The sequence below is a fragment of the Adiantum capillus-veneris genome, chromosome 5, assembly GCF_014529385.1.
Source record: "Adiantum capillus-veneris isolate H3 chromosome 5, ASM1452938v2, whole genome shotgun sequence".
Classification (NCBI taxonomy): domain Eukaryota; kingdom Viridiplantae; phylum Streptophyta; class Polypodiopsida; order Polypodiales; family Pteridaceae; genus Adiantum; species Adiantum capillus-veneris.
In genome coordinates, this window is record NC_140935.1 from 124,281,945 (window position 1) to 124,297,740 (window position 15,796).

At 43.6% G+C, this 15,796-nt stretch overlaps 1 protein-coding gene across 1 annotated transcript; it reads right to left on the bottom strand.

Moving 5' to 3' along the window:
* Positions 1-1,574: 1,574 nt before the first annotated feature.
* On the bottom strand, positions 1,575-5,910 carry LOC147458041 (pentatricopeptide repeat-containing protein At1g15510, chloroplastic-like). The gene has a single exon (XM_086512802.1). It carries the CDS (start codon positions 5,116-5,118, stop codon positions 3,142-3,144), a length of 1,977 nt encoding a protein of 658 aa, XP_086368928.1. The 5' UTR covers positions 5,119-5,910; the 3' UTR covers positions 1,575-3,141.
* Between the last annotated feature and the right edge of the window lie 9,886 nt (positions 5,911-15,796).

Sequence of the window (15,796 nt, forward strand, 5' to 3'; positions counted from 1 at the left end):
AAGAAAAAATGTTGTATACATAGGATGGGAACCGCCGACTTAGGGCATGGAACGCGGAAATCGATATAGATGCACCGTGTTGTTTTACTCTTGTTTCTCACTCTATGTCAAGTAAAAAAGGAAATTTGTGAAGCAATGTTAGGTGATTTGGTTAGCAACTCACAGAGAGGACCCTAAGTACCCTTGCTATGTGGAGGAGCATGGTTGAGTTCACTAAGGAGTACGAGGGAGAAGTTCTCACTATGATGGCATGCTTGAATCGATAAGCATAGCTATACCTAACAAGAAAGCTATATCATAATTACTGCTTTTTAGTTTTCTTATGGTGTATGATATTTCAACACATAATTAATGACAAAGGTTATGTGAAAACACTCTTATAGATATGATATGCATGGTTAGAGCAATGGGCACAGCGAACAAGGATACATTACTCAAGGGTTTGAAGGATGAAATGTCCCGGTGATTGTAACAAGAACTAGATACCAAAATTAATAGGCATGGAGGGTCACACAGGCATTGGTACAAGGTTTCTCTTATCGTGCTATCTCAACTACTACATACAGTGAGTTTCATTGATCTAACTTATAGTATGAGCATGTAGTAGATCTAACAATGAATGAACCAATTTCATAATATAGGGGCAATACACAAAAGCATTGCAATCTTTGATAAATAAGCACGGAGGAGTTCACCACCCAATTTGCAAGCATTCTATACGGTAAACAAGAAAGGCCCAAAAAACACACAACGAATAGTTCCAATTGCAGATCCTGACCTAGGAGAAGAATGGTGGAGGTAAGTCCAAGAGATATTAGGTTCAAAGGAAGTATGTTTGCATTCACTTGCTGATGTAAAATTTGTAACATGTGTTTTTAGCTTGCTTATAATCATATACTGGAGTAGAAAACCAAAATGGTTGTGAGATGATCGAATATATAGTCTTATATGTGTCAAACTACCAAACGAATCGTATAATGTGTTAAAGGCTTTGGTTAGCAATGACCCAACAAAATTATATCCAAGTCTAAAATCTGCACTAAGTAATCTCATGTGATATAATATTGTCAAAAAAAGAGTATTGTTTTGAAACATGGTTATGTGCCAATGTAGACGATCACTCCACGTTTCGCACATAGTTGCTTCGAGAGACACGGTGGAATCGACTCATCAACGAGATTGTGAGACAATATGGATTGCTAAAGAAATCATGACATCTCTTTGAAAACAACACCCTTGTGAAGACTATACAAGAGTCGCAATCAAAGTACCATGGCAAATTGTATGAGGTGGAGTGTGGTTGATTGAAAGGCGGTTTCAAAGCAAACAAGTGGAAACAGAAGAAGGGTATTAACATGGCTACCAAATGGATATTTTACAGGTATGTAATACTGTCCCAAATGATCACATGTTAGAGAAGTTGTGTAGTTGACTATATGTATATTTTTGTAAACATACACCAGATGGGGTTGGATAGATAGGATCTCTGTGATGAAAGATTGGTTGAATGTACAACACATTGCATCCATGTATACAAAAGAGCAATGTGCAACATTGTGGCCCAAACAAGTGTAAGTCGAGTGTTCTCTTTTCATTGACTTTCCAAAAGACACATTCTTCTCCGACAAGCGAGAGCAATTCAAGGAGATGGAGACCAAAAGAGTGATAAGGCAGCAACAAAAGGTAAAAGCATATGAAGGTCTGCAAGGTTGAACTATTACAATTCATGTTGGTTTAACTCCATCAAACTAATCACAATAAAATTTACCAGGACAAGGGACCTTGAGGAAAGGAGGGCGGCTAGAAGAGGAGATGGAGGAAGGGAGGGAGCTAGAGGAGGAGATGGAGGGAGGATGTTGGAGGAGGCTGAGGAGGAGGAGCAAGGGAAGAGGAGGAAGCACATGGACGACGAGAGGAGAAAGGAGAAAGAGGAGCGGGCAAAAAAAAAACCTCGCTCCGTTGAACTCGCTTGAAGACGCAACTGCACCTCTAGTTTTCCTCCAAAAAACTATGGGAGGCCATTGCTTACTACAAGAATACCTGGGGACATATTCAAGACAGGTTTCTCATGGCGACTGAATGTTTCTATAGTAGCAACTCCTAAGAGTTGTTGCCAGAACCACTCTTGTTACACCAAAGCTTCCAACTAGGTCCTAGAGGCAGGTTCATCATTGTACGGTAGAGTACAATACAAACACTACGGAAAATACAATGTGTTACAATTTATATCGTGCGATACGGGCACTGTTTTCTCCTTTTGTCTCTCCAAAGTGCTGATTCTTTCTGGAGCCAAATTTTCTCCCTCTAGTCTCAAGTGGGTTTATGAGTTGCTAACTTCATTTTGGCCACGGTTTGCTTCTCAGTCCCACAGTGAGTGAGATTGCAATCATCAGCCATCAGTCATAGGGAAGATACAATCATCAACATTTTCTGCCATAGCCAGGGCTGAAATCTGCTTTAGTTTGTCTTTTCATAGTACCCCATACCCATCCAAGAAACTATACATTTCATGTCCTACTACCTGATCCAACAACAAATCAGTGAAGGGTCTTTTAATGTCTTTTTAAGACAAGAAGGGTTCATTAAATAGTGGGGCAAGAACAGAAGGTAATCAGAGGCCAAGCCCTCTACTAAAGGCAGTCCTTGCACACTAACTATATTGTTTTGCTCATAACACACCCTCTCCTCGTCCTCACACGGTGCATATGTACAAGGAGTGATGGCTGCCTTAGCACCCTGCATACCATTGCAGGTTGAGTACCTTGTTGCGAAGAGATTACTTGTCATTTCTTAAACCAGATGGCACTTCCCATCTTTACAAAAAAGCATAATCCCATAGTTCTTCACAACTCTCCTGTGTTATGACAATTACAATGCCAGAACGGACAAATTCTGCTGCGCCTATAAAGCACTCAGTCAATGCATATTATGTTAAGCCCACTAATAAAAACTACACTTCAGCATTCTAGATTTGGCTTTCAATGGCACATGTTAGCTGAGCAGTTAACTTTCCCCCCCTCCTAGCTCATGTCATCCCTTGACATGACTACCTATATAGGATGTTGATGGCAATATAAACCCATCAACTACGTCCTGGCTGGTTCCGGCAGGCAAACATTTGTGCAATCTCTTGCATCTGCTTTAGCCACACACATATGGTGCAGCCACACACTCCTCTAATCGTGCTACATTCTCAAAGGCCAATATTCCAAGCTTCACATTTCCCCATTTTTGACATGCATCCAAAAGAGTATGCCACAATGGACGATGATCAAAAGATGGCATCTTCTTAATCAAGGCCATTGCCTTGTCAAAATGCCCTAAACGTCCATAAAGATCAATCATGCAAGTAAAGTGTTCCATATTTGGTGTAACACCATACTTTTCTCTCATATTTTCAAAATAAAGGTGGCCTTCATGCACCAAACCAGAGTGACTACATGCGGATAGCAGATAAAGAAAGGTAATTGCGTCTGGAGAGGTGCCATTGCTTTGCATTCTTTGGAAACATTCCAGAGCTTCCTCAGTTTGTCCCCGCTGGGCATATCCACCTAGTATTGCATTCCAAGAGGAAGCGTTTGGAAAAAAGCCCTCACTTTGCATCCACCGGAAACAATCAAGGGCTTTCTGATCTTGCCCCTGCTGGGCATAGCCTGTGATTAGTGCATTCCAAGAAATTATATTTCGTACCGGAAGCTCATCAAGCACTTGTTTTGCTTTCATAAGCATACCACATTTGACATACATGTCGACCAAAGCGGTGCCAAGTATGACATCTTCTCCCAACAGCCCCTGACTAACGATCTGTTCATGGATTTGTTTGCCCTTGTTAACTTCTCCTAAGATGCCACATGCTTTCAATGCACAAGTGTAGGTGATTGCATTTGGAGAGAGGCCTTGACTTTGCATAAGGTAGTAGCTATCCAGAGCCTCTTCACCTTGACCATTCTCAGAATACCCTGCAATAAGTGCATTCCAAGAGACTACGTCCTGAACAAGAAGCTCAGCAAACACTTGTTGTGCTCTGTCCAATGCGCCACATTTGGCATACATATCAATTAAAGCATTGCCAAGCACAACATTTTCCCCTAGTAGCTTTTGACAAACAATCTCATCATGAATTTGTTTGCCCTTCTCAACTTTTTGTGTGATACCACAAGCCTTCAAGATGCAAGCATAGGTCAATGCATCTGGAGACAAGCCATCACTTCGCATCTGTTCGTAGCAAAGGAGCGCTTCCTCACCCTGCCCCCTCTGGGCATACCCTGCAATCAACGTTGACCAGGACACTACATTCCGAATAGGAAGTTCATCAAGCACTTGCTGTGCTTTGACCAAGACATCACATTTGCAATACATATCAAGCAAAGCATTGCCAAGTGCAACGTCTTCTCCCAATAGTCCCTGAATAACAATCTCATCATGAAAACGTTCACCCTTGTCAATTGCTCCTATGATCCCGCAAGCCTTCAAGCAGCAAGTGTAGGTGACCGCATTAGGAGAAAAACCATCCCTTCGCATATGGTCGTAGCATTCTAGAGCTGCTTTGCCCTGTCCATTTTGGACATATCCTGTAATCAAAGCCGACCAAGAAACGACATCCCGCACAGGAAGTTCTTTAAGCACTTCCTGTGCTTTCACAAGCATGCCACACTTGGTATACATGGTAACCAAGGCAGTACCAAGCGCAATATCGTTTTGCAACAGGCCACGACCAGCAATCTCGTCATGAAATTCTTTTCCCCGATGAAGAGCTCCAGCGATGCCGCATGCCTTCAATACACAGATATAAGTGATGGCATTTGAAGAAACGCCATCACTACGCATGTGGTCATAACAGCAGAGAGCTTTCTCGCCTTGCCCCTGCTCAGTATAAGCTGAGATAAGTGCGTTCCAAGAAACTGTGTTGCGAACATGAAGCTCGTCAAACACTCGTTGGGCTTGGGGGAGTGCACCACACTTTGCATACATACTCATTAGGGCGTTCCCTAAGTAGCTGTACTTTTCAAGCAACCCACTAGCGCGGATATCATCATGGAGTCTACTCCCGCTGTACAGATCCTTCTTCTTCGCGCAGGCTTTCAGTGAGGCCACAAAGGACAGACTCAATGCTTTCATATCCCTGACATTATCACTTTGTCCACATTCTGTTATGACCAACCATACATTCTGTTATGACCAACCATGCATGAATTATTGTCCTGCTAAGGAAAGGCCTTAGTGTTCGGCTACATTGGGCGTACTTTCACGGATGGCGTCCATGTGGACGGCTAGCAGTTTTGCAGGACGACGTGAAGCCTTGGAGCCGTGTGCGAGTTTGTGCTTAGATTGTCGAGGCCCGAGGGAGACATCGTGAGCTGGACTGCAAAGTCGCACACGACTCTAAGGAGTCTGTCCCCGTCCCCCCCCCCCCCTCTTTTCGCTCGAGTCCATCTTGCACCTGCAGAGCAGAAGGTCTTGTCTAGAGACTAGACCTCGATGCTCTTCTTGAGGCTCCTGCGACTTGCGAGTCCTGCACAGCGCACTTCATGACACAAGTACCCTCCGCACCTCTGCTGGCTGTGTGCCTTAACTTCCTCCTACAAGGTTGGTGATGCAGGCTGAGACAAAGCAACGCTGAGCTATGCTACATGTACCTGATTGTAGTTATTCAGATGTTATCGGATAAGCACTGAGGAAGGTGCCTTCATCTTTTGCACATGCTCAAGAGCTTGGTCTTGTGAGCTGAGCTCGAAAGCATCAGTCAGGAGTCGGACGAGTCGATTGCCTGAGAGAGAGAGAGAGATAGAGAGAGAGAGAGAGAGAGAGAGAGAGAGGGATCATGGTACCGACTACTACCGAGATTGTCCCACATCTGTGAGAGGACAGACAGACACGTCATGCATCGTCGAATCTAATGGATCCACTCGACTGTGTGTGCGTGTGTGTGTGTGTGTGTGTGTGAGAGAGAGAGAGAGAGAGAGAGAGATGCGGTTCTCGAGAAAAATAATTTCTCCAAACATACAAAATTCTCTTTCTTGAATTTTCCAAGAGGAAATTTAGAAAATAAGGTTTACATTTTGGGTTTTTGGCATGCTGAGGAAAGGCCTTAGCGTTGTGTTGGGTTGGACGTACTTTGAAGGATGCCGTCCACGTGGACGGCCATCATCTTTAGAGGGATTTGGGTGAAGGCGAAGTGTAGGACGGAGGTAACGTGCACGCCTTTTCGAATCTCCACACTGCCACAGCATTGTATTGCGTATATGTACGCCTCGCGAGTCCCATAAGCAGTGCTGCAGTCGAGATGTGATGGAGTCTAAGTAGTAACACGGAAGCAACGCCACAGTAAACCTCGCACGCGCCACAGTCGTGCTGCAGGCTGCATTTCAGAAATTTGTGGGGCAGTGTTCGTGCCCATTTCCTCGACAGTGTCGTGGCGCGAGAAAACTCCTCTCCTCTGCAAGTCTGCGTCACGACTTGAAAGTTGAGCCCTACTTCCCACCGCAGGCAGAACGACGTCACCTTCGACACCACCGCCATGCACAAGCTATAATAATAGCAGTGTGTGGGAAAGATTATTTTTCCACACATACAAAATTCCTTTGCTTGAATTTGCGAAGAGGAAATTTTCAAAAGTTACGTTACTTTTTAAGATTTTAACACTATATTCCTCTACTTTGGGACAGAATTTCTCCTTTCCCCTTTGCGTCCAACCAGCACTTTGGAAATTGAAAACTGCACGATATTAAGCCAAGACACATTTTTCCCAAGCACTAAATAATAGAGATGGAGACCCTGCACAAAGCGTAGTCTCGTGGAGCTCACGAGGACAGCCTCAAGCGGTGACACGGAAAGAGGTTAGGCTAGAGAGAGACGATCGTCGTTCGCATATAGACGTGTATAGACTCATTTGGTTCTGGCGCACACACACACACACACACAGACGTGAGAGAGAGAGCGAGAGAGAGAGAGAGAGTTTCTTTCAAGAATTGTGCACACGTAGTCACAGGTACTATTTAGCATGTGCCATTGGGCTATTGCTTAAACAATGCGGATTCCAAGCATACAAAACTTGTTTCCCTTTCAAACTTTCTTTCCTTGATTTTGTCAAGAGGAAATATTTATTGAAATTTAGGCTTTCTTCGCAGCTTTTCAAACTACTTTTATCGATTTCTGGGCAGAATTTCTCCTTTTGCTCGTGCCCTAGTGTTCGAGAAAAATGTGGCTCAGCTTATTATCGTGGCGTTTTCAATCTCAAAAATGCCGAGTGAGCCCCAAGGAGAAAGGGGAAAATTCCACTCCAAAATAGAAAAAAATAGTGTAATAGTCCGAAAAATTAAGTTAATTTTCTAAAATTTCCTCTTGGCAAATCCAAGGGAGGGAATTTTGTATGTTTGGAAAAGTGCTTTTTCTCGAACACTGTCATACCCTCAACCGGCATTTTTTGAAATTGGAACTGACACGGTCCAAAAAAAGAGTGTAAAAAACCAAAAAATTAACTTGATTTTTTGAAATTTCCTCTTGACAAATCCAAGAAAAGGAATTTTGTATGTTTGGCAAAAAGTTTTTTTCCAAACACTGTCGTACCCTCAACCGGCAGTTTTGAGATTGACACTGGCACGCTATTAAGATGAGGCACAATTCCCCATGAACGCTAGTTTTTGGAAAGCCTTCTCCTCCAAGTTCTTGGGAAAAATCATCTCCTCGAGCATGCAAACTTCTTTTCGCTGAGTTTGCCAAGAGAAAATTGTAGGCTCGTCCTTTCGCCGATTTTGTGGTGTTCAACGCATGAGCATGGTGGGAACCCTAGACCACCAACACATACTCTTGGATCTAACTCAACTTGGCACCTCAAATTGCACAGTCTATGGACAAGAAGAGTATGAATGGATAAAGTGGGGGTACCCTTTCTGATTGGTGTACCTTTGTCCACTAGTTCTTAATGCCTTTGAATTTGATGTTCTCTTGCCTGTGTCTAAATATGTGTCAAAATCCATTTAATAGATATGATAGTAGGTTAGTCTTAAGACTTAGTGAACGTTGAAAAAGAGAAGGGAGGATTGTAGTATATAAGTAGTGTTGTTGTTGCAAAAATTAGTTCAAGACTATCCCTCTCCCTTATTGATCCGTGTGACTTGTGACTGTGTGAAGTATTGTTTCTATGAGCTTATTTATCCTTTAGCTAAAGAATGTTCTTTTCTCTTTGCTTCTTTTGAACACGTCAAGTAATAGTTGTGTGATCATTATTTACCATCCTCTCTTAATATGGATGCCTCTTCCTCCTCACGGAATCCATTCAATGGACATTACATTGGCTATGATGACAACGCATAACCTATGTGCGATGAATTTAGTGACGTTCGCTTGATGGAGTTTGAAGATGGTGACTCAATAGCTTGATAACTTATAGAAATTGCTTGATGTATGCTTGGCAATAATGCGATTTTTCTTTCTATTTTTTCAAAATTAAAAAAGATACACTACAAGAGGCTCTTCATATTAGCGACGCTCACACAGCGACGCTCAAAAAAAAAATTCCCGGCGTCGCTATGAGCGTCGCTATAAGCGTCGCTATGAGCGTCGCAAATTTACAAAGAAATTTACGACGCTCATAGCGACGCTTATAGCGACGCTCATAGCGACGCTTATAGCGACGCTCATAGCGACGCCGACTGGGGTAAAAAAATAACCGAGCGCGCCCAAAAACTCAGATCTCAGATCTGAGTTTTTCGGCTCCCTCAAGCAAGGAGCAGGTAACGCTCTCCCTCTCTCTCTCTCTCTCTCTCTCTCTCTCTCTCTCTCTCTTTCTTCTCCACACACACACACACACGAGGAGAGGAAGGAGAGCCAGGTATGCTCCTTCCCTCTCCTCATTCTCATGTTCCCTTCCCCTCTTTCTCTCTCCCTCTCTCTCTCTCTCACACACACACATACACACACACACATAGTGTTTTTGAGAGAGAGAGAGAGAGAGAGAGAGAGAGAGAGAGAGTACAAACAAAAACAAAAACGCACACACACATACATAAACAAAGAATGCACACACACATTGAGAGAGAAAAAGAGAGAGAGAGCATGCATAAACAAAAAACGCACGCATTGAGAGAGGAAAACAGAGAGAGAACATGCATAAACAAAAAACGCACACATTGAGAGAGGAAAAGAGAGAGAAAACATGCATACGATCCAAAAAAACGCACACACATTGAGAGAGAAAGAGAGAGAAACTAATTTAGCGTCGTAGGAAACTAATTAAAATTAAAAGACCTAAAGATCTAGCCGACGAGGAGTTGAACTGAAGACCTATTATTCAAGAGGGAAATGGCATAATCAATCTATCATACTTGGCATGGGTGATAGAAAGGTTATACCATTTATCTCTTTTTATTGGCATACACATCCACACACGCGCACACACACAAGAAGAAGAGAGTTATAACGTCGTAGGAAACTATCTTAAAAGACGTTAAAGATTAGGTTATATGTAGACTTACATTAAATTAGATTTAGGTTTATTTTTAACTAGATTTACGTTTATTTAAGCTAGATTTAGATTTACGTTATATTAGATTAGATTTAGGTCTCCATAGACTGCGATGCCTGCATGAAGCGGGTGAAGAAAGCCCTCAATGGAATATGGGGTATTGCTGCCTTTACTCATGGTGGGCTCCGTCGATCCAAAAGTACTGGTGAAATGTCTTCAGAAGATAGGGAAGAAGGTGGATCTTCAGGGCGGCAAGAGTCACTACATCCCCGACACAATGACCATCTAGACAACCTCTAGTCATTAGACTTACGTTAAATTAGATTTTGCTTTATTTTTAGTTAGATTTACGCTTATTTACGTTAGATCGAGTCCATGCAAGAATTACTTACGGTTTAGGGTTTAGAGTTAGACGAACAGTGAAAAGATCTACTGTGAAAAGATGTTAAGATGAAGTGAAGTGCTACAGCTAGAGAAGAGGCAAAGGGATTTTGTCCACTACATGCAGTATCATGTAGACGTGGGTGTGTAGATTTCTTGTACCCACAAATATAGGTATTGACCAATAAAGACGAGATTATAACCCGGTGGTTCTGATCTCCGTGCACCTCTAGACCGAGGTGTGCGGGGATTGGTCATGACTAGAGAATGTGAGGTAAAGAGAGAGAGAGAGAGAGAGAGAGAGAGAGAGAGAGAGATAAGACGAAGAATGCCAATAGAATATTAAATTTGTTGTCCAGGTTATAAGTTTTTTATCCTCATTATGAGTAGCGACGAGGATGTGGGACCGTCCAACCGAAACACCTATCTCTCAACGAGGGTCTTATGTCCTTGTAATCAATGCAAGCATGCTGTGCGACGGACAAGACGTGTTTCTTTGCAGCACGTTCGCGAATTTGGCGAGTTCGATCCATCTATTATAGATCGAGTTGTTGCCAATTATAACTCGTCGGACTCTGACGCTGGCCAACAAGCAGCAATCTTGCAACCCAATAGACGTGTTCGCAGGCGCTTTGGTCAAGCAGCATATGTGAGGCCACAAGATGTAGCCTCTGACAGCTTGGGGGATGATCATGCAGAGCACATTCCCAACGAGGCAATGTTTGAGCCCGAGATTGATGAAATGATCGAGACGATCATGGATTCAGAAAGGCTTATCTATGATGATATGAAAAGTGAAGCCGATACATCATTGTATAATGGAGCACGTATGTCTAGATTGAAAGCACTCCTGGTTCTTCTCAACATGCAGGCAAAGTTTGGATGGAGTGACACTAGCGTCACAACGCTTTTCAGGTGATCCATTACAGTTAGTTTACTTTAATAGAACTCTAAATGTATAATGATCTGATAGATTTTTACACGACTGTATCATATTTTTATATATGTTGTGTAGATTGCTGAAAGAGCACATACTACCAGCTGACAATGTGATGCCAGATTCCCGAGATGAAGCAAGAAAGATTTTGCGAAACTTGGGGATGGATTACAATTCTATCCACGCTTGTCCTAATGACTGCATTCTTTTCAGAGGGGAATACACAGACATGGAGAAGTGTCCGAAATGTGATTCCGAAAGATATCGAGTAGATCTCCACGGGACAAAAATTCCACAAAAGGTTTTGCGACATTTTCCTTTGCTTCCTCGCATCAAGCATTTCTTCGAATGTAAGTCCATGGCCGCCCTAGCATCATGGCATGAGGAGAATAAATCTTCGGATGGTGTGCTACGAATTCCTGCAGATTGCGCAGCCTGGAAACATATAGATGGAACATGGTCGGATTTTGCCAGGGAAGCTCAAAATTTGCGCTTAGGCCTGGCTATGGATGGCGTAAATCCATTTGGTCAAAGATCAACATCTTACAGTGTATGGCCCGTTGTCATCGTCAACTACAACATTCCCCCGTGGTTGACTACGAAGAAGGGGCACCTATGGCTAAGCTTGATTGTGCCAGGGCGATATAAAGTGGGGAATATGGATGTGTATCTTCGTCCACTATTGGAAGAGCTACAACAATTGTGGATTGGCATAGAGGTGGTGGATATGAGCCGACACAAAGGACGACGGAATGCTTTGATCAGAGGCATTCTAATGTGGACCATGCATGACTATCCCGGGCTAACAGAATGCTCAGGTGATCTATTGACACTCCTCACTCAGACACTGTAAATATTGTTTTTTCCCATAGTTGATCTATTATCATGTGTATACATGCAGGGCTTCAAACAAGCGGATATAGAGCATGTGTCACATGTGGACCTAGACTAAATGCACGTAGGGCACCCTCACTGAAGAACCAAATCTACGAAGGTCATCAAGCGTATCTTCCAGAGAATCATGTGTTACGCGACGGCTTTTTGGGTAGAGAGCCACCAAGGATGTCTGCACAAGCATGGTTAGAGCAGAAGGAGATGTGCGATGACGGATTGCCTCCAGGGATGAAGAGACTATCTTTATGGTACGAGTTACCATACTGGCCCCGACTCATGATCAATCACTTGCTCGATCCAATGCACATATTCAAGAATGTGGGTAATCTACTATGGGACCATTTGACCGGCAAGAAAGATACTTTGGGAGCCAGAGTTGACCTTAGAAATGTGGATCGTATGGAGCAATATTGGCCGCAAACAGCGTCTGATGGATCGATAAAACTCCCTAAAGCACCATGGATTTTCACAGGAGCCCAAGAACGCAAAGTAAAAGAGGCCATTCGATCTTTGCGGACCCCCACTGGCGTAATGCACTCACTCTGAACGTGTTTTACTAAAGAAGGAAAGCTTACCGGTTTGAAGTCACACGATTGGCATAAAATGTGTCAGGTACGTTCATAGTGGACTTTAATATCATTGCATAAAATGTGGACTTTAATATCATTGCTGCACATACTTTACAGTTTATTTTACCGGTTGCCATTGAGGGATGTTTGTCTCTCGACATCCGTAACACAATCTACAAACTTGCAAAGCTGGTGCAATGGATCTCACAAAAGGAGCAATGGATCTCACGACTAGCAAGTGACTTTATTTATAAACGTTTGAACGGCCACTCATAATCTTTGTTCGTTGTAGTATAAGTCATACACAGCAGCGTGGTGTAAAGGTCGACATTTTAGGGTGGAACGAATCGACAAAAAGTGTTTTACTCAAGATTGTGGAATCATGGCAAAATTTGAACAGTCTAGTCGACGACGTTCCTCTGATGCAGATCCTGTGGTGGCGGAACTCACTTACTTCGGCACGCTGCAAGAGATTTTGAGGATCGATTACAGAGGATTTTTTGTCGACTTGTTCGACGTGCAATGGTTCAAGATAATCATGGAGGGTCGCAACGCTACTGTGCGTAGAGGAGAGTCTGGTTTTCTTGAGGTGGATTCTACTAAGAAATGGACTGACCTAAGAGACACTTTCGTACTACCCGAGCATTGTGAACAAGTAAGTATGTAAATAGTTAACATCCCCCTTTTACAAGTTATGTGCTTGAAAGCTCTCATGTAAGTTATGTGGCTCTGGCAGGTAGTATTTCATCCTACAAAGTCTACATCAAACTGGTGGTACGTCATAGAGGTAGCCCCTCGTAGTGCAAGGACGTATGAAGGCTACCATGTGCCAATCACAACGACATCAATGTAGGAGATAAGAGAAGATGCTCAATCAGAAGCCGCTGCGGTGGTGCCAGACGAGCATCAAGATGCTACTACTCTATATTGGGTGCATGCAGAGGAGCTACAAAATGAAACAGAGGATATGTGTTTAAACGGAGAGCTCTATATAGATATAGGAAGTTATGCTGAGTTATGCGAGGATGAGAGAGAGATCTCTTAAAGCCACAAATATTGTATTTGAACAATTTTGCTCCGTGTTGTAAAAGCTCTGGCTCTCTAAGTACCTTCCATGGTGTATAACGCTCTTTTCTACTCGCGCTCACATCTTTTGATTGAAAATTCTGAGTTTTCGACTTACCTCTTCTATCACTCGATTCATTGCGTCATTGTATTTATATGCGTCATTACGTCATTGTATTTAATGGTCTTTGCGTCATTGTCTACTCTATTCATTCAATATTAAGTTTAAATATTCGTGTGTTTAATGCAGGTATGGATGATGAGGAGTTTCTTTCTTCTTTGTCACCGCAGCAGAGACAGTGGTACGTGGAGCGTCATCGCTCTGGCGCATCATCGCGCGTTCCTACACCATCCGCATCTCCCTCTCTTTCGGAGCATTCGGGGCGCTCCGAAGCTTCGGCGTCGACGAGACGAGCTTCACACTCGTCTAGACACCGGCGCTCTAGTGGTGGCGGTGGCGGTTGTTGTGGGGATTCCGCCACCTATGCCTCCACACCGCCTCGTGTTCGACGAGGCTCTTTACCCTCCCCTTCTTTGCCCGCCCCCACACCAGCCACAGCATTGCCATCTACGCCAGGTTTTGCACGGCTGACTGTTCCTAGAAGCTACACACCTCTACCTACTCCGCCAGGAGCCACCCCACTCGACACTCCTCGCTTCGGGGCCCAGACGCCGGTGGAGACACCTGACGTCCGTACCGCCATCGACACGCCGCTAGAGACCCCTGCCGGGACACCCAGGTTCACGCGTCACCGGCCAGAGGGCTTGCCTTACTCTGTCGACATCAGCGGCGGCATCATCATGGATGATGACGGCAAGAAGGTGATCTCACGCATGCGTGGTCTTTGCTCTCAACTGTTTAGACACTATATACTAAACAAATGGAGTGAAGTACCAAGTGATTTAAAAAACAGAGTCATCAGCATACTTCATGATGAGTTTCCCGTTCCAACACGGGATCAGCGCTTCAATGAAGACCTGATGAAGATTCGAATGCGCGAATACTGCAAACACAAGCGTTCCGAAGTGCAAAAAGCAATCAAGAATGGGTGGAATAGGCCAGATTGGCTGGCCAAAGAAGATTGGAAGAATGCGAAGAAAGCAGCGCGCGAGAATCCCGACAAGTGGCAGCAACAAAAGGATGCAGCCAGAGCGCGAGTAGAGGCAGGGAGCTCGCACCACTTGGGGAGCGGTGGATGGGCATCATTTGAGGCCGATTTTGTAAGTCTTTTCACATTGCTCTTTATGCATGTTCGATAGTTTAGGGTTTATGAGTTTTTTAGTTCTAACATTATGAAATCTTTGTATGTTTTGACAGTGGTCGATGACAGGACGTGATCCCACACCGTACGAGCGCGAGTACGCAGGCAGGAAGGGCTTAAACGCCCTGATGGACATTCTCAGTTCTCGCGGCGGCATGGTTAGTATTAGGGTTTACTCTTTTTTATTTTTTGTATTGTTTTATAAATGTCGTTATATGTTTATACTTACTGAAAGCTGTCTTATTGTCTTTTTTTGCAGAATCCGACAGATACGCCGCTTGGACGCGATGAGACGTCTGACTAGACGACGTCAGTTTAGCCGTAGCTAGATAGCATTAGTTTAGGGTTTCTCATAGCTTATGTATCATGAGACGGATTTTATACGTCTTTTTGAACCATGTATATTATTACATTTGTCACCGCAGTTCCTTTTGCCAATCAATTCTTTATGCCTATGATGTTGTACAATTGTCATTATTACATTTGCCAATCAATTCATTTTGCCTATGATGTGTACAATTGTCAATTTTGCAAACAATGCGTCTTGTGGGTGACTATTTTGGGTCTATTATCTACCTTTGCACTTTTTAAAAAAAGTAAATCAAGTACAATATGGTTGATGGGTGGCAGGGCATTCAATGCCCTGCCACCAAAAAAATATTCTCTCGGGCGTCACTATAAGCGTCGCTATTTATGGCTCTGTAGCGTCGCTATGAGCGTCGCTATAGTCTTCTGTGTAAACGTCACTATAAGCGTCGCTATAGGCGTCACTATATGCGTCGCTATATAGCGACGCTCATAGCGACGCATATAGCGACGCTCTCGTAGCGACGCTCGTAGCGACGGTTTTAGCGACGCCGGGGGTTATAAAAACCCAATGTATTTCCGTCGCTAACAGCGTCACAAGAGAACACAACCTCTTGTAGTGATAGTGCACCGCTGCGTCATTCTTGGAACCCGATAGTAGCCTTATTCTTGATCATGTGCCTCCACTCTGCACGAGGAACGTTTCGAGCCTGCCTAAGCTTGATGTTTCTTCTTCTCTTGGCATTGGGCCCAAATCCCTCAAGCGTGTGAATCAAAGTGGTGAGGTGGTACATACACTTTTCAAGACTTGCAAAGTGACAACTGCACCAAGTAAGGCTTGCTTGCGCCCCATAGATATTCTATTGTTGTGTCCAACTCTTATGAGTTTTGTTTTTTGTTGTGGCAGCCAAACCTTTTC

What these genes read in the sequence shown, in the direction of transcription:
- LOC147458041 (XM_086512802.1), bottom strand. Translation starts at nt 5,118, where the DNA reads ATGAAAGCATTGAGTCTGTCCTTTGTGGCCTCACTGAAAGCCTGCGCG.